The sequence below is a fragment of the Bolinopsis microptera genome, chromosome 7 (assembly GCF_026151205.1).
Source record: "Bolinopsis microptera isolate Bmic1 chromosome 7, MBARI_Bmic_1.0, whole genome shotgun sequence".
NCBI classification, from domain to species: domain Eukaryota; kingdom Metazoa; phylum Ctenophora; class Tentaculata; order Lobata; family Bolinopsidae; genus Bolinopsis; species Bolinopsis microptera.
This window is the reverse complement of record NC_087078.1, coordinates 19,152,575-19,171,436: the sequence shown is the minus strand read 5'-3', so window position 1 is coordinate 19,171,436 and position 18,862 is coordinate 19,152,575. Positions and strand designations below refer to the sequence as shown.

General features: G+C 39.2%; 3 protein-coding genes across 15 annotated transcripts in view; all 3 read left to right on the top strand.

Moving 5' to 3' along the window:
• The window catches only part of LOC134818591 (mitochondrial adenyl nucleotide antiporter SLC25A24-like), a 51,339-nt gene extending 41,793 nt beyond the window's left edge, over nt 1-9,546 (top strand). For both annotated transcript variants that reach the window (XM_063828231.1, XM_063828232.1), the window contains exons 6-10: nt 6,390-6,645; nt 6,825-6,954; nt 7,143-7,395; nt 7,594-7,741; nt 8,566-9,546. In XM_063828231.1, the coding sequence (XP_063684301.1) occupies nt 6,390-6,645; nt 6,825-6,954; nt 7,143-7,395; nt 7,594-7,741; nt 8,566-8,756 (978 nt within the window). In that variant the 3' untranslated portion in view covers nt 8,757-9,546. The remainder of the gene's footprint in view (nt 1-6,389; nt 6,646-6,824; nt 6,955-7,142; nt 7,396-7,593; nt 7,742-8,565) is intronic.
• LOC134818590 (cdc42-interacting protein 4 homolog) overlaps nt 1-18,862 on the top strand; it is a 72,032-nt gene that overhangs the window by 35,503 nt on the left and 17,667 nt on the right. For 4 of the 12 annotated variants that reach the window (XM_063828224.1, XM_063828221.1, XM_063828223.1 and 1 more), the window contains exons 1-6: nt 15,460-15,543; nt 15,716-15,831; nt 16,090-16,140; nt 16,282-16,362; nt 16,961-17,108; nt 17,275-17,337. In XM_063828224.1, coding sequence (XP_063684294.1) covers nt 15,511-15,543; nt 15,716-15,831; nt 16,090-16,140; nt 16,282-16,362; nt 16,961-17,108; nt 17,275-17,337 — 492 coding nt within the window. In that variant the 5' untranslated portion in view covers nt 15,460-15,510. Of the gene's footprint in view, nt 1-15,459; nt 15,544-15,715; nt 15,832-16,089; nt 16,141-16,281; nt 16,363-16,960; nt 17,109-17,274; nt 17,338-18,862 lie in introns of those variants that run through there. The other 8 variants (XM_063828230.1, XM_063828227.1, XM_063828229.1 and 5 more) reach the window with 3 other exon arrangements.
• Nucleotides 469-3,708, top strand: LOC134818589 (diacylglycerol kinase iota-like). The gene has a single exon (XM_063828216.1). The coding sequence runs from the start codon at nt 599-601 to the stop codon at nt 2,912-2,914; it is 2,316 nt and encodes a 771-aa protein (XP_063684286.1). The 5' UTR covers nt 469-598; the 3' UTR covers nt 2,915-3,708.

Here is an 18,862-nt window from a genome sequence, read left to right as displayed (position 1 = left end):
TTATGCAGTGACGTTGTAAGTGAGCTGGGGTATTGTATTTCGAGAGTAGAGAGAGAGAGAGAGAGAGAGAGAGAGAGGGAAGGGACGCAGAGAGCAGCAAGTCTGCACACACACGTCCTCTGAGTGGTACATGTAGTTCTGCTCAGTCTGCGATTATTGTAACCCAGCACCCTTCGTCCTTTTTTCATGTTAACAATTCTTTTGTTTCTGTGGTTTTTAGTGGGCAGCGGGTCGTGTGATAGTATTTCCTGAGCAGCAGTAGTATTGTTATTCAATACATTTAAATCTCTCTTTGTCTTATTGCTTGTACACACATCTTTGCTTTTACTTTTAATGTGTAATTATGATGGCTTCTGCAGCAGCGGCGTGTTTAAGACCGTTAATGTTGCTATACACGTGTATGTTTTGCACGTGTACATTTGCACGTGTATCTTTAGCATATTATTACCAACTAACCTGTGTTTTGTAGGATGTGAAGAGTGATGCGCGTGTACCGACACATCTCGAGTGGTTATGATTAGTGGCGGTGTGTACTCGCCTCCAACCACCAGCCGCGCAGGTCCCCCGCCAACAGGTCCCGCGCAGGTCCCCCGCCAACATGACCGAATGGATGGAGGGGGCAGTAAACGGTGCACACTACTGGTATAACTACGAGGGTGGTGCCATGTGCGCTCTGACCACCCCCGACAAGGATTGCAGAAGCAAGGGGGACAAGCGCCTCAAGGTCAAATGCGCCGCGTGCCACATGGTAGTACATGAGGAGTGCCGGGAGGATCTTTCAGTTCGGTGCCGGACTACATTCAGAGATGCTAGTTTCAAAAAAGAGGCCTGGACGCCTCATCATTGGGTGCTGCAAAGGAAAGGGTTCGGGACTAAATGCAGGGGCTGTAACAAGACACTCACTAAAAGTGGAGGCTGGAGTACGGGGAGAAACAGCAAGTCCTTCATTGCAGTCAGCTGTTCATGGTGTAAGGACATTTACCACACCTCCTGTTTTACTCTCAGTCTCATTGAGGACCACTGTACGTTGGGAGACTCCGAACAGATCATAGTGCCCCCCAACTGGATTGTGTTCACCAGTAAAAACAACAAGAAACCGGACAAGAGGAAAATTAGTTATTCGACTCGTCCCTCATCTTGTTCCTCAAAACGGGGAAACCACAGGAAACGTCAGGATCACGAAAAAGAGGAGGCTAGGCGACCTTTTCATATAAAGGTTGGATCCTCAAACTCCACTAAAACACCGTTATTAGTATTTGTTAATCCTAAGTCTGGTGGGAATCAGGGCGCCTCTCTCATTCACGCTTTTCAATGGTTTTTAAATCCACGTCAAGTTTTCGATATGATGGATGGTGGACCGACCCTTGGTCTTCAGTTGTATCAAAATGTGGCAAATCTACGGATATTGTGTTGTGGTGGAGATGGCACAATCGGCTGGGTCTTGTCAGAGATTGACAAACTAAACTTTATTAACCTGCCCCCTTGTGCTATCCTACCTCTGGGCACTGGCAACGACCTAGCACGAGTATTGAACTGGGGTGCCGCGTATGCGGGTGAACCAATCGACAAGATCTTATCTCAAGTATCAGACGCAGTGGTACATTGTTTAGACCGGTGGGAGATAGTAGTGGAGAATATAGACTCCAGCCAGCTGACCCCGACCTCACCTCACTCAGCCTCTGTGGACGAAGTGGACTCTCAGAACTCGAAGGATGACGACACTATTGAGCAAGCCACCACACGGTTACCTGTCAATATCTTCAATAATTATTTCGGGATTGGATTGGACGCTCACATACAGTATCAGTTTCATACGGGTAGAGAAGCAAAACCAGAGAAATTCAATAGTCGGGCGTACAACAAATTTGTTTATTTCAAGGGTGGACTGTACGACACGTTTGAGCAAAAATACAAAAACCTCTCAAAATTTGTCGAGTTGACTTGTGATGGTGAGGACTACACCGAGAAAATCAGAGAGCAGAAAATTCACTGCATTGTATTTTTGAATATTAAGAGCTATTCTGGGGGTGTCAACCCGTGGGGTACGGCTCGAGGAGCAGCCCGCCCAGCGGCCATGGACGACGGATTCATTGAGGTAGTGGGACTATTCTCAGCACCAACCATAGCTGCGCTTCAAGTTGGAATACCTGGGAGCCGGATATGTCAGTGTAGAAAAGCTGTCGTTAAAACGAAGAAAGCCCTTCATTGTCAAGTGGACGGCGAACCGTGTTATATTGTTCCTTCTACTTTTAAAATCAGCAGAAGGAACCAAGCCCGGATGTTGATGAGGTGGAAGAGTAGAGAGAGCAAATCCTTCAACTCAATATCTGTGGGGGAGAGCAGTGTGTGTAGTGTGGGACCCCCCTCCTGTAGTGACGACACACCTCCCGTTAAAATAGCGCTTCATAAGGTCACCGCTAATGATTTCCAGGCTAACTATGGCTCTCTAGAGAAACTCCAAAGGGTGGCCCACCCGCTGACTATCGTTATGGTGCAACCTTCATCCACTCTGGACAGCATCAGACCAACTGTGGAGAGGTGGGTTCGAGAACATTCCGCCAATAATCCTGGACTTCCGGGATTGCTTTCTAACAACTGGGTGTTTCTACACCGAGCTAATGACAGACTCTACCCCATTTCTTCAGACATGGAGGCTCAACTCAGTGTTCTGGAAATGGTTCCAACTGGAATTTTCATACTGGACACCAGGATCCGCAATAACACTGACCATCCTGAATCACCGCCGAAGTTAAGACTGAGTGTTGAAAGCAATGCCATGCTGACACCCGAATCCTCTTCTACCAATAATATCCCTGTTACTCGGGATACGGTGGCTGTTGTCAAGGATACGATCCCTGTGGTTAAGGAACCCACCACCTCACAAAATTATATTGATTATCAGGCTGCGCCATGATCTCTTTTCTAAATGTATTTGGCCTGTACGTTATCCCGTTGCAATGTGGTATTTTTATGTTTTGTTGATTCCTAGAAGTTAATTAAAGCATTTATAGAATTGCCGAAACCTTACCATTAGTAAGTATTGATATCCGAAAATATGGATTAGATTACAATTTAGATTAGTATTACCTGTTTAAAGGTTCTGTAAAAGTTACATATTTATTATATAATGTACTTTCGTTTTGGTTTTTGTTAAACCACAAATGTAAGTTAGCTAAGGATATCTTTTCTCGAAATTTGTAAACCTTTTGAACAAGAGAATATGCCACTGCTAAATCGCATCATCACTTCCAAGATTGTAAAAAATCAATATATTCAACGACATGACTTTTTATCCTCGGTATAATTAAGGCAAAACTGGCTTGCACAATACCTAACGAAAGTAGCTTGTACACAGTACATTCACGATATAGTAATGGCTATATAACCTGTAGGGATCTCTGTGCTGTTTAGTGTCACTTTTGTCATCGCTACGGTTACTGTAGTTACTAGGACCACCGTGTGTTTCTTGAAGCATTCCTGTCACGTGTATGTTGTTTTAGCTAACCGTTAAGATTTATATTTGTTGTGTATGATGAAAGTTTATTTTTGGAGTTATGATATATTTGAACAATATATTAACTGTGATGATGATGATCTAGACTTTGTTTTAAAGCCTGTGGTACGTAAGAGGTTTTGCTTACTTGCAGAAATTGATTGCGTTATTTTTAGTGTAACAAATAAATTTATTATATTTAATGGAATTCGCAACTTAATGACTCTTGCTTCACTATGAAATTTCCCAGCCTCTTGTCTAAACGAGATAAGTGTTGAAATTAAATCCTAAATATGTATTATATTATTTTGTAAACATTGGCCGGGTATAAAAAACCGGTCCCCAAACAAACATTAAAGCATACATGTAAGCTATCTGTTTAACAAATCCAAATATAGAATAAAATGCAGTAAAGGTACGTTGTATGCTTTTACCTAGGTCGTTTTGGACCAAGTCTCTATAAATGTAATACATTTGTCTTGATTTAGTTTATGAAGGAGCGCTTTGAGGAATAAACTGTTGATTAATGAGAAACCTCTGATTTGCTGAACAGGCTTGTTCTTTTGTCCTTACTCGCGTATAACTATAAGGAGTAGCCCAAAAACAGCTTTGCTGCTGTTATATGCTCGACCTTGATACATGTTCCATGGATTACTTGTTCCTATCAGATTATACCCGATCGATGGATCTTTAAAAGCTGAATAGAAAATTTCGATCGTCATTATTTGTTAAACGCTTGTGTTTAAATTGAGGTCTCAACCTTTGCTTTGGCTATTATTTTGGGCGCCATGCTTATAAATTATAGAGACGAAGATTCCATTCTTGAACTGAATTAAGTTGTCCATACTAGGCGATGGTATACAAGAGATTTTAGTTTTAGGGCCTGCGTGAAATTGTGAATTGACAGATGCCATGTTCCGATGCTGCCAGAATCAGATCAGGTCTTAGAAAATATCCAGGTAACATTTCAAGTTTCATGGCTTTATAGTTCTGAACCATGACACCTGAAAATTAAATCCCAAAATCAAAATTATATTTTAAATAAAATCATTAACAAAATATTTACAATGCATTATCATATAGTCATAGAAGCTGGATGTACAATTATGCGGGAGCAATAACGTGTTAATCACATCATTGATAAAACGTAAATCAATGAGTCAGTAATTGAATAACGTTATCTGTAATCAAATTATCTGCAGTGTTTTGTCCGTCCTCTGATAATTGTTTGCGAGGTTTGTACCGAGTATGTGTCTATCTGAATGTTTGCACTATTCACAATACAAGTACCTATACACAATACACGTATCTGCATTTCCTGATGTCTGGTGATGTCATTTTGTCGTACACGCTTCTTCTAATTTGTCTTGTATCAATATCAGATATCTCTCTTGAGTCGCACACAGCTACAGTCGGTTTTTGCTTTTGTTTTACTTACGACTTTCAAATTTTCCGGTCGTTAGTCGTGTTAGTTTTTATCTTCGTTCTCGAACATTCTTACTTTCTTAGTGTACCTGTAGAAAAAGCTGGTAGTCAGAGAAGAACCGCCAATTATACATAATGGAGCATGTAATGTCGAGAGTACATAATACATAATTGGCATATTGTCTTGCTATGTCCATTATATGACGTCATCGACGTGACAAGTGATGAAATGCGTCCCCACCCCACCCCAGGCTAAACAATGCAGTGTAACATGATCACGACTCACACTGGATCGCGTCACCTCTAATAGAATATTAAGTTCCGCGTGTGTCTGCTTCGCCTGGATGATGTAATTTCAACATCACTACTTTTCATTGAGTTTCCACTCCTTACTTCCTCCGCTCATTTCGCTTTCCGTTTATTGAAAATCGGTTACATTATCTGCTACCGATGTAGATTTTGGAGTTATGTCCAATTATATTATAAGTTTATACATTTACATGCCATTCTTCGGTCTTTTGTTAACAATTGCCATCGTGGTAGCTCCAACCTGACTTTTCTGGAACAATTGTTGAAATTTCATAAGAAAATGCGTGCCGATTTGCGGTATCCGTAAAGGTTTAAACATCAGAGCTTATGAAGCTGTTTCGGCATTCATCGACAAAGATTGTATTTCCAAGAATGTTAAATTCATAATTGGAAAATTCTGCAAGAAATTTCTAGACTACAACGCTAATGCATAACTTTAAATTTCCACACAAAAGGAGAAGCAAGCATCGTTATCAAATCTCGTATCTTTTATCTCGATTACGAATTAATTAGAGCAGCTCTCGCTTCATTATACAGACAAGGACAGAAGAAAGCAATTATCCCAGAGCAGCCTACCAGTGCCTCTCTCTCTCTACCTTGTATACAGACTATACACCCGCATGTATAGTGGTCCAACCTCCACTGCGTTGACAGAGTGCAAACTACTAGAGCCAGTAAGCTTGTACATTCTACGACTCTTCCTTCTCGATTGATACCAAATATTTATATCCTGCACATAGTTTCCTGTCAGGTATTTCCTGTGTACCACCTGCACCAGTTTTACAGTAGTTGTCAACAAAATTCAGCTCTCGCGCTTTCTTTGTGAATAGCGCTATAATATCTTGCTTGTTGTTAAGAAGTTTTAATCTCCGCCCCAGCAAGTACGTGTTCCGTTTTGTTGAACAAGTGCTTTTGCTATACTACTGTCTCTGTTTATTGTGCGTGTATGTGTGTGTGCTGTCTTTAATATCCTATACTTCAACTATAATTGTGCAACAGTCTGTTTCTGTAAGGACGTTTGTGTGTAAGTTGTATCATAAAGTTACCAACATTGTTTATTATCTCTAATTATTAATAGATTAACAAACTAAAGTTACTATACGATTGATTTCCTTGTCCTTTTCTTGCTAAGTCAGATTTCACTAAACTCAATCCATTTCAGTCAGCGTACGTTGACGGTATCATAGATCAAATACCAGAGTCCCATAAAAACAATGCTAGTTCGGGTCACCTGAAGAAGATCCTATGTGGGGGTCTAGCGGGGGTTGTCTCCAGAACCTGCACAGCGCCACTGGACCGCCTCAAGGTCCTGCTCCAGGTTCAGGGCCAGCAGAGGGTGGTGGGCAACAGACAGAACATGGGAGCTATCCAGATGTTGAGGGCTATGTGGAGGGAGGGGATATTTACCATGTGGAAAGGTTAGTTATGTTAGTTTATATATATTAAAGTCACTATTGTGATAACTGTGATAGTTCAAAGGAGTGTGTAAAACCGTAAATCGTGTTATCATTAATGTTTAATAAATACACAGACAATGATACAGTTATTTTAATACTGTTACATAGCTGGAATTATAATAACTGAAGTGTCCCTCCAGGAAACCTTGTAAACTGCATGAAGATATTTCCCGAGAATGCAGTTCGGCTCTACATCTTCGAGCTTTTGAACGAAACGCAAATTGTGACGAAGAATCCTCTGTGGCACATTCATGGCGATAAGTTAAGCAAGTTAGTGATAAGACCTACCACTTATTTTCTGGCACGTAATAAAATACGCTGACCTGTTTTAATACAGTCCTCGGGAACAGCAAAATATTTAACAAACAGTTCATATTTAACAAAATTAATATTATCGTAATCTTATCTACACTGAAACATGATAAAGTAAAAAAATGAGTAATGTTTCAATGTTACAGGTTTTCTAACGGCGCATTTACGGGTATTTTTGTACAGACGTTCATGTATCCTGTAGAGATAATAAAGACTAGAATCATGACATTCCCCTCCAAATTGGGAAACATGGGAGTTTTCCAAGCTTCTAAACGTATTTGGAACGAAACGGGAAATCCACGGTTTAATGGAATTCCGATATTCAACTTTTACAAAGGTTTTACACCCGCCATTATAGGTGTGATGCCCTTTGCAGCGCTAGAACTTGGATGTAGTAAGGTACGTAGTCGTTATCTTCAATCTTTCTATCTATTAACGAATCCATGGCCACATATTTTTGGGCACATCGTACTTAATACTTATACGTTTAACTACTATCTGATGATTGTAAGTGTAGTAGTAGTAGTAGTGTAAATGTAATGGATATTGACTTAGTTGTTTCCCTTATTTCGTTAAATAACCCTCGTTAAATAACAGTTGGGCACGGAATGGTACAAAGAGCATTTCCAAACGAAAGTACCAGGCTTCTATCCTTTACTGGGGATAGGAACTACCTCCTCCTTCGTAGCGATGGGTGCTACTTACCCTTTCAGACTTATTACTTGTCAGATGCAGGCTTACACTGGTGAGCACTTGTTCATTTATTATTATTTATTATTATCTAACTTTTAAAACAATCTCGAAATAGTAAAGAAACATCTTAAGAGACTGATAAGTGCCCAAAAAACATAACAGTTCTCTGAAAAATAAAGGTTAATTATGAGGTAAATAATTTTCTCCACAAAACTCTGTTAGAGGCAGTAGCCCTAAGATCATAAAGATCATTAATATCACGTAATGGTAGGTTTCTTTTATTCAAATCATTTATAATAAACTTTAAAAGATTACTTTGGTGTCGACCAACACGTCCTTTCATGGTAAATAACGCATTAACAGCAAATTGAAGAGCTCTCTGAGCTGGTGATGAGCAGTCACTGCGAAGGACATGTCCCAGCATTTTCCAGCGAGCATATGTCACTCGCTCTGACAACGGTGTTACACCACAGCGTTCATATAGTGCTTTATTACTGATAATAATGGGATAAGTCATCTTCAATATTTGACGCAGGTGTCTTCTATGACATGCATCAAGTTTGTCAAATAGGTTCTGAGGGGTAGCCCAGCTATTGCAGTCATAGAGCATAACAGATGTAACGTATGCTTCGTATATCTTAATCTTGGTCTTCAGATTAATCTTAGATTATTGGTTTATTTAAATCTAGTGAGACAAATAACTATGTGTCCTGATTGATATAAATTCTGACGTGAAATACCTATTTTATAAACTTGTTTGAATGAAGTGACTGTGAGTGTTACGGATGAAAATTACCGTGTTTACTCTCTGTTTTATTGAAGTGGTAGCCAGTGTAAGAATGTATTGACGTAATATACAACTTAATTTCCTTTCAGGTCCTGAGAAAGACAGATTAGGCCCGAGAGCCCACGCGGCAAAAATATTAAAAACAGAAGGATACAAAGGATTTTACAGGGGTTTCCTGGCAAACAGTAGTAAAGCAGTTCCCTCCTCAGGGATTGCTTGGGCAACCTTTAACATGACCCAACAATATTGGGATCGTTGGTCAACGAAGACATATTCTTGATAATGAATTATTTTAGGAGTTTCTTACGTTTTATTTTAATATTTAATGTTCTCGTGTGTCAAAAATGGAGAAGGCACTTTCACGCTGTTACGACAGTAACAATTAAAATTACAAAATATTTATCCGTACTACTACTATAATCTCGCCCTTTTTACTCATCTGAAAAGTGGGTTTTAATTCTGCCCTTCATTTTTCATACTCAATGATTTTACCAGCAGCTTTGGCTATCCGAAAACCAAAAAATAATTCGACGTTTATTCAAGAATTTCTGACAATTCTCTTCCATCGAATATTTTGATCTGCGCTAATTTAATGTTAACGTTAGACAGTCCTTTTACTGTACATAGTTTTCCAACAGACTTGACGAATGCTTTTTTACATTTCTTGTTTATATCGCCAAGAGACGAAAGGGATGTTTATTTTTTCGATTATGAGGTTGAATTTTTAAATTGTTAAATATTTGTTATCGCAGTGAAAAAAGAACGAAGGGCTCTGAACAGATTTCGTCTTCAGTTACATGATAAATGTTATGCTTGATTTCAGACAAAGTTATTAGAATGGTGATATAAACTGAGATATCGTATATTTTCGCTACAGGATACATTATCTACAACAAACGCTATTATCCTTGTAATTTGTTGTACAGCTAGGTATTTATTTCAGTTAAAATCTTTTATGGTGTTGAATATTTAGTTATATTTTAACAAAGTGTCAACTGCCAGCACTTGTAAGGAAGATTCACAATACATAGCTGAGACTTTTAGTTTCACTTTTTATATCTTAAAAAGGAGGTGTGTATTTGATTTAATATCGCCAAAGAAGCACACAAAGAAGCACATGACATTTGTTTTGACATTTCAAAGTAACTGTCGCATTTAAATTATTATCTGTCAAGTGCTGCAAAGCTCGATGACAGCTCGACAGTAGCACCGAGTCGGTTTGGCAAAATTTCTGCAGTTATAACAGTTACATTTTTATAATTACGTTCTCCAAGAGAGGTTACAGATAGGAGATATGTTGTCGGTCCGTCCAGTTGAAATGAGGCCCATCTTAAAACACGCTGTTTATAAAGAAAACATCCAGGCTATGAATATTTAATATACACTGTACCTCTGCAGTCTGCTGTCTGCTAGTAGTTGGTAGTACTAACAGAAGCACATTCGGTACTGAGAGAATGTATAAAGATTAAAACAGTTTGGGCTCGGCATCTTTCGACGGACCCCAAGTTCGTACCGTTGCTAATGCTAGCGTCAGGGGTGTAGGAACCGGTGGGGGGCAGGGGGCCTATCGCCCCCCCCCCCCCATGAAATCTGGGCAAGGGGCCAATAAGGGCAATACGAGCTTTACCTGGGGACCTCAGGCTATCATGTTCATAAACATATGAATAGAGATTAAACGGAATGACAGGCTGAGCGCGGCCCAGTAATACGAGCTCGGAAGCGGGAGCTCTGCTTTCAGAGGTACGTATCGAGAATGACTCGGACCGAAAATTTTCTAAGTCAAAAATTGTCAAAGTTTTCTTGGAAACTACTTTTGTTCATGTTTCATGCTACCCTGATCATTATGAGCAAAACATTTTTTTTTTCGGTTTTCGAAGTTCGATATACGATTTTGGACTAGCTCGAGGGTTCCCCTTTGTAATGCGATCTCGGAAGGCAGGCCTCCCCTTCGCCAAAATAAAGAAAATCATTCCTACACCCCTGGCTAGCGTTTATGTTGTCTGTTTTTACATTTATTTTCGTTAAAACAACCATGCTATACTATACTAGTGATCTGGATGGACAAGCTAATTCGTTACTGGGCCGCGCTCAGCCTGTCATTCCGCCAATATCGAATCTCTATTCGGTTTATGAACATGATAGCCTGAGTGCTGAGGTTTATGAACATGATAGCCTGAGGTCCCCAGGTAAGCTAATTCGCTGCATCAAAATCTGGTATTCTTCCTATAGAATTCAATTTATGTTCTATCATTCAAATGGGTTCTTTTTATAAATCGAATTTTATTTGAGTTGTACATGAACATCTGATTAAAATTCTGGAGGGACCAATAAAAATTTGAAATTGGTTGGTGATTGGTTGGTTCAACTTATCATAATTGTTTTTTAATCCATATAAAAATCTCCCTGTCCAATTATTATTAACCACGAAATTTTTAACATTCAGGACGGTTCTTTTATTTTCTACCTTAACAGCCATCGATGCACCGCGCACCAAATAATGTTCCTCGTTAGATCGGCGCGATGGATTGACATGCAACATGACATCGTCAATCAAATCTATTATATGCATTTAGCATTACCAATCACTTTGATATGTGATTCATGATTGACGATGTCAACCCTTCGCAGCTCGGCGCGGTCCACTGGTGCATTGCACCGATCTAATTATAACGAATTGCTTAACGGGTGATACTCGTAAAATATCTGTTCCATATATTGGGACCGTCGACGAGTCCAACTCGGCACGCGTCCTGGTAGGTTGTAAACCTACAACGAATTTCTTGAATGATGATGTCAACCCTTCCAGATCGTTGCTCTGCGAATTAACAGAGCAACGTTTCGATGCGAAGTATAAAGTAAGAATGATAGTTTGCGCGTCGAAGCGGCGAAGTCCTCCAACGAATTGCGAGAAATACTGTTTGATGCGCGGCGCGGACCAGTAGTGCACCCTTACCTAGCTAGTAAGCAGTGTAAGCGGGTTAAGTAAGCGCTTGTTCTAACTTGTATGTTTACAATTTTATCCATGCATTATACCTTTGACGGATGAAACTCGTATAAATTTATTCGAAGTAGCATAAGGTTGGATGATGATCAATCACTTTACAGTTGACTGTCACGTACTATACGTAACTTTTTCCACCCGTTCTCTAGCTGGCCCTGAACGACTACTCGACTAAAACCTAACCCTCTAATTTTATTCCAACCCAATCCCTATAGCAAAAGCATGTTTGCTGAAACCCGCCTAACCTTAATGCTTAACAAGAAATTAGACCAACTTCCTGACATAGTATATTACGTGATTGACTGTTACTGGGCGGCGCTCAGCCTGTCATTCCGCCGAATCTCTATTGATTATGAACATAAATATTCTACCGATAAATATTCTACTTGTGAAACAAGCGTATACACATGGCTATGTGAACCTATTACGTAGTATGATAATTTAATCATTTCTTGACGAGTTATGAGCAAATAACCAATTTGTCGGCTGTTACTAATTCGCTCGCCCAAAAATTTCACGTGACTTTGGTTTTTATGGTTTTGCAGTCGTACAAAACGTTGACCATTGTTAATGATTTGGCCCGGCGCGCGCTACTTCGTAGCACTTGCCATCGAGAAGAAAGCGGCGCGCGCTACTTTGAACATCGAAGAAATTGAGACGAGTAACATCCGTCAATACAAAACGGTTTTACATAAACACTAATCCCAACCCTAACCCTAACCATAACCCCGAAGCTATCCATAACCCTTACCACAACCCTAACCCTAACCCGGGTTGAAACAATCGAATTCATGTTTTACTTTACCTGGGGACCTCAGGCTATCATGTTCATAAATAGAGATTCGGCGGAATGACAGGCTGAGCGCGGCCCAGTAAGTTTTACTAGCCTGTCACGTGACCAAAACGGTTTCTGCCCATAACTCTCCAGGGAAGTATAATTTTACCCTACGTCATGGGGGTGATTCGGAATCAGCGTCCAAAAATACACCGATTAAGATCAATTTCATACATAGAGGGCCTTTTCACAAGAATTTTCTTAAAATTTGGGCGAGCGATTTAGTAGCAGCGCAATTTGCAATTTGTCAAACGCGCGCACGTGACAGGCTTGCAAAACGACATTTGAGCTGTTTAAGCTTTAGGATTCGAGTTAGTTACAAAGCTGCCATATAGCCTGACTGACAATTTTCTCGACTGACTGACAATGTTTCTTCTTTTTCCCCATTTAGAATACAAAGATTAGTACATTTTAGCTTATGATTAATATTATATTTTTACCTATAGTTTACCTAGATTTAAAAAAATCGAAATCAACATTTACAAATGTGCACAGAACAGTCGAAATCTAATCGTGACCGTTTAGCTCACTCGGTTAGTGTTAGGATAAAATTGGTATATAGAGGGTTAGGGTTTTGAATAATTATTCAGGTCCACTTGGAGAACGGGTTTAAAAAGTTAGGTGACAGTCAAGTGTAGAGTGATTAATTTCTCTCTCTCTCTCTCTCTCTCTCTCTCTCTCTCTCTCTCTCTCTCTCTCTCTCTCTCTCTCTCTCTCTCTCTCTCTCTCTCTCTCTCTCTCTCTCTCTCTGTTCTGGTCAACGGTTTCTGGCCTCCTACTTTAAGAGGGAGGTTTTATCACCGTGCCCACAGAATGCAACTCCTGCTAGCTGCACGCCAGGACTCTCAAAGTATATACGAAATCATAAAATAATAAATATCAATGCAACAGACCCCTGGAGTCTTGAAGCTGTCGCTACCTGGCTGAGAGCAAACCCACTTCCGTTGTAGTACTTCTGCGGGCAGACAAGGGACTTCCGAGCCTAGGTTGAGTTCCTAGTGTGGGATTAAGCGAAAGTTCATGGTGAAGAATCCAAGGAGGTTACCCAAAAGGGTTTTCCCTATCCAGTCTTGTCGACTGTTCCACAAATTTGAAGATATGGTTGTAGTTTACTGTTGTTAAGATCATCCGTAGGGTTTACCTGTTACCAATCATCCTCATTCTGAGCGTCATGATCTGGATGCACTTGCAGAGATGGTGCTGGGATGTTTCTGCTTCTCCTGAAAAGTGTTCACAATCTTGCGTCTCGAAGTTGACGTTGTTCATCACGTTCTGAAAGTAAACTAGCGGGCTGTGACCTATCCTGACAGCGACCAAGTTAGCCATCTGATGTGAGTTCCAGAAAAATTAAATTTCCTGTATTTATATTTGTGGAGGAACATCTCAAGTGGAATGTTCCTTTGTCACTGAGTAATGAGTATGGCCTAATTGGGAGGAAGGGTTCTGGTCCTATGGGGATGTTGTTGGATTGATCGTACCTTGCGAATTCGTCCTCTAGTTCTTTACCGTATACTCCTTCATGTCCTGGAACATCTAAGTTCTACTCAATGTGAATACCTATATTACCTAGTGAGTTGAGCTGGTCTGAGATGTTCAGAACGAACCTGGAGTTAAAACTGGTGCTGTTAAGCGCTTAAAATGCAGCCTGGGAATCTGAGAGGAATTAATGATTGATGGGGATCCTAAGTTATCATTTGTCCAGATACTTGCCATGTGTTACGCAAATAGCGGGTACGATTTCCTCAATGAAACTGAAGGAGGATTGTCTGTCCTGTATTGTTACCCATGTAACGTTGAGCTAACAAAATGAATCAAAAGTTTGAGTAATGCATTGGTTAAAAGTTGTATGTCCTATTTGCATCCCCGAAGCATTACATTGATGTTTATTCCTGGTCCGGTTAGCTTTTTATCAAAAGCTTTTAAAAAATCTTTGCTGAAGTTTTATCAGAAAGGTATACACATGTCAATGTAATATTCATTTCACTGAACACTTCAGAGGTGGCTATTGAGGGCGTCCAGGCGTTCGTGGACGCCCTAAAATTGTTATCTGGTGGCTGGTGCTTGAAAATAGAAATAGTGATTAGAAATAGTATTCGGAAATATCTAACCGCAATATAAAGCTCTTTATTCACTCAAACGTTTGAATGTAAGCGCACGCATGATCTTTGTGAAATTTTGTGTTGTAGGCGCAGTTGCAGTTTTAACACATAGTTAATAGTAAACGGTACAAAGCACATCAAGCGCATCCCACTACAGGTAATCTATATGATTTGGTCGTCCAGGACACCATGCAATTTGAACTATTGACTGTTATGATACTGCGCGGCTGAGATCGTACACATGTGGTGTCCTGTTTCACCAATGTTATAAGTTTTTTTTGTTTGCTGTTGCCTGTGACACATTACATACATGAGGCCCTGTGTGTAACTGTAATATACGTTGGAATAATTTAATTAACTAATTAACTCTCTGCTATGGTAATGGTATTGTATGCAGTCATCGGTGAATAGACATCGGCAGTTGGGGGGGGGGGGGGGATACCTTGGGGCGGGCCCAAGCCCCGCCCCCCCCCCCCCAGTCCGTTGATTCACGATAGGACACCCAACAAAACTGCCAGCCAGCTCCCACGAGCTGCCTCTAGAACACTTACATAAAATTTGTAAAATCTGACAATTATATCTGACGATAATATGGCAAGGAATTCTTCAGATTGTGAGCCTAACAACGAAGCTCAAGCTGTTACTACAGCAGTAGTTAGACAAACTGTTGATTTGGGGTTTGTGGTGGGATTATTTCCAGTAGTGTTGCTGAAGCAGCCATATATTCCACATGCCTTGTCATGGATAGTGTTAAAACAACAAAGGAAATTGATAATGTAACTGGTGTTAAAGGAACGACTGTCAGAAGGATAAAGAGTTATTTATCCTTTAAGGGACAGATTGTTTCCCTCAGATTTCGTTCCCGATACAAGTTGGTTTAGACAACCTTTTCCCTTCACATATTCACATACTTAAATAACTGAACCTTTGATAAACTAATTTTTATAAATGAGCCAAATGAACATCTAATTATTGATTATTCAACCAGAGTTTAGTTGAACTACATATCCTGCTAATTCAACAAATTAATTTCATCGAAGTTTGAAAGTTATTTTACCTCTACTTTTAGCACTGGTTTGTAGAAGACAGTTTCAATGTAATGTCCGAACTGAATTGGGGAGAGACGCTCTGGGTATGTATTAGTGATCAATCTAATTCGTGATTTCAAGTTAAAGTTTAAAATTAATGTTTAATCTCTAATCATACCATCGCATCATTTTTATGAAATGATAATTTTTTCCTTTTTGTTCTTGTTATTTCATACAAAGCTTATTAGCATGATATTAACAATCAATTCAATATAGGACCAGTGGGACAGGGTGCAAGAACACACTGAACATGGCCTAGAATTTACTAAGAAATGCCAAGAATTTGTCAGGGATAGGATAAAGGTTGAAATAGATTATGCCAAGAGTTTAAGGTAATTATTTACGGACTGCTGTCAGCTCACTCTTGAAGATTATCTCATAACTGTTCAGTATCATTTCAAATCAAAAGTTTTAGTCCTTACTAAGTTTTTGTCCCACTGAGAAATCATATATTTTTTATGAATCTTTCCAAATCTTGTTAGTAACAGTTTCCAGATAACATTAGTACTTTTAGGCCATTCTAAAACCTTCTTCATTCATAATTAGATATAACTAAATAATATTCTGATTTGATGTATTTCTCATTTCAGGGGCCTTAAAAAACGGTATAAACTTAAAAACGCTGAGGATGATGCTGGCAAGTGAGTAAAATCTTAATAAGATTTGTTTGATTTTCCCATTTTCTCCAGAGATCAGATGATCATCTAAGATCGAACCTTGATTTGTTGATGTATTGAAACAACTATTCGCAGTCTGCTGATCGACTTATTTGATTTATTTAGCTCTCATAGTGCAAGAACGAGCATTAAAGAGTCAGTCAGAAATCTTAGTAGAAAGTCCAACACCTCGCTAGACGATCCGAAGTAAAGAGCAAATATATTTGTATCATTCTGTGCTGACATATAATGCTATACGGAATCATACGAAATCAATATGGCGGCACAGCTACATGTCACTGAGCATTAACATTTTTAACCGTGCACAGAATAGCACAGAGTAGACTATCTTGTCTACATGAATAGCTTGGGTTCTAGGCTACCGGAGAAATAATTTATGTTCTGATTTCGCTATAGTTTTATAAGCCTCATTTTGGGCTATGCTGTTTGTTTCCATGTTTAATGTTAAACTGGATCTTGGCAATACTTATATTGACATTACTTCTATTTGTGGAATCTTTTATCAGGACATCTCTATTTTAAGTGTACTTCTTTTACTTGGTTAACCTTACTTTCTTTAAGTCATATTTAAGACTTGAGCTTCAATGTTAAGGTATACACATTATATTATTTGTTTAAAGGCCATGCATGATCTTCGAAACAAAAACAAAATTTTAACTTTAAATTTCGAATTTATGATCTAATTTATCTGCCAATTCATTTCTGTCAGGTCCGTTCAACTGTTTTTATCATTTTGTTTAAATAATCACACCTATATTCAAGCTATTAACTTCCCGTATTTCAGTTTCTCAACGATAAAAGCTTACAACGTGTTCCTGGGACAGTTAGATCTGATTGCTAGGGACCATGAAATAGTTGCGGAGGGACTTCAAGAGAAAGTAGCAGAACGGTTAAAATCGGTACAAAAGGAGACCACCAACAACCGCAAAAATGTAATTATATCTAAGTTGAATAATGAATATCTGTGGTCAAGAGTGCATAGTAATTATCATAATATATGCAGGTGTGTGTAACCTGAGTGTGTGTAAAGATAACCCAAGTTGTTAGTAGTAAGATGACATGTAATTATGTAATTATGACATGTAATTATATCTTCAGTTGTGTAACACGGCAAACCAGCTGCAACATGAGTACAAGGAGTGGCAAGTCGTCTTAGAAAGGGTCAGTCAGTGTTCTTCAGATTAGATTAATTTTACAAGTGGTATTATGTTGAGGTTTAAAAAGATTTCGTGGTTTTAATACTTTGGAGTTATCAAACTCTCAACTTTGTAAGTGAAACTTGTGAATAACGTCAGGCTCTCATCAATTTTAAAACTGAATATTTTCATACATGACCGGGGCTCTAAGCTGTCTAATTCCTAATTCCACCCAAACCATGATGAAATTAACCATATCCTAAATCCTCCTTATTTCTAATAAATTTATAAGAATATTCAATCTCTTTCTCTCCTTATCTCTCTTCCCCAGACTAATGAATATTTCTCAAACTTTAATTTCACATCATATTTCCTTGTAATATATAATCATGTATTCCGTGTGTACAATTTCCCTGTCACAGAGAATGACATGTTTAATGTGAAAGATCGTCACTGTTACGACTGTACCTGATAAGATGTGTTGATTTGGGGCTGAATGCCAGTGTGCGATTCAGTGTGAGAGAGAGAGAGTGTGCACAATATTGGAACTTGACACCGTGATTACATTTCCTACTGTACAGTGTGTTGGAGTAGGAACTGATAATATCCTGCTATAATAACACCTTAATAGTAATACGCCCTGTTAATCACACATTTACACGCCCTGTTAATCACACAATCACACATTTACACGCCCTGTTAATCACACAATCACACATTTACACGCATAGTTAATCACACATTTGCACTCATTGTTAATCACACAATCACACATAATTTACACGCATTGTTAATCAACATCACACATTTGCACTCATTGTTAATCAGCATCACGCCAATATCACACCGTCTCCTTCTCTCTGCTCACGCACTTAATTAGACCCACTGCGGTGGTTGATCATCTACATTTGTCATCACTGACTCAGCGCGGCGGCAGAATAATCTTCCTGTAAAATGTGGGATGGAACAGTAAAATATGCCGGTGTTTTCTGGGAAGAGTAATAGCAACAGTTAGTAAAGCTACTTATTTCGAAATACTGGCGCATAATGAGTTTGTAACAGTAGTGAAGGTTGGAAGGTTTATATTTGACATGAACCTGGCGGTGTAGGTATGTATCTTAGTAAAGTACAGAGATTCGGCTACAAAGATCTGTCTTTTCGGCAACTTTTAAAGGGCGAGTTTATATCTTTATGTATTAGATTTTTGGTGTAAACCCCAGCGGTACGCCCCATCAGCCATACCTTTCCCTATTGCCTTTAAAGTAACTAGATAATCGTTAATATTATGTAACATTACTGAGGTAGTTATAGAACATAGTACACACGCCACTGTACCGCCACTGTACCGCGGACTGCGCGGTTCCTTAAAACAACAAACAGACTTGTTATTCTGAGTAGCTCACTAGTTACATGATCTCATAGCCGCTAGTGTACATAACAATGTAATGTACTGACAACTCGTGTTTACTGCGCTGTACAATACTGATAATATGTAAGTGTATTGACTATTCCACTATTGATGTGTGTTTAATAACCAGATATCACTGTGT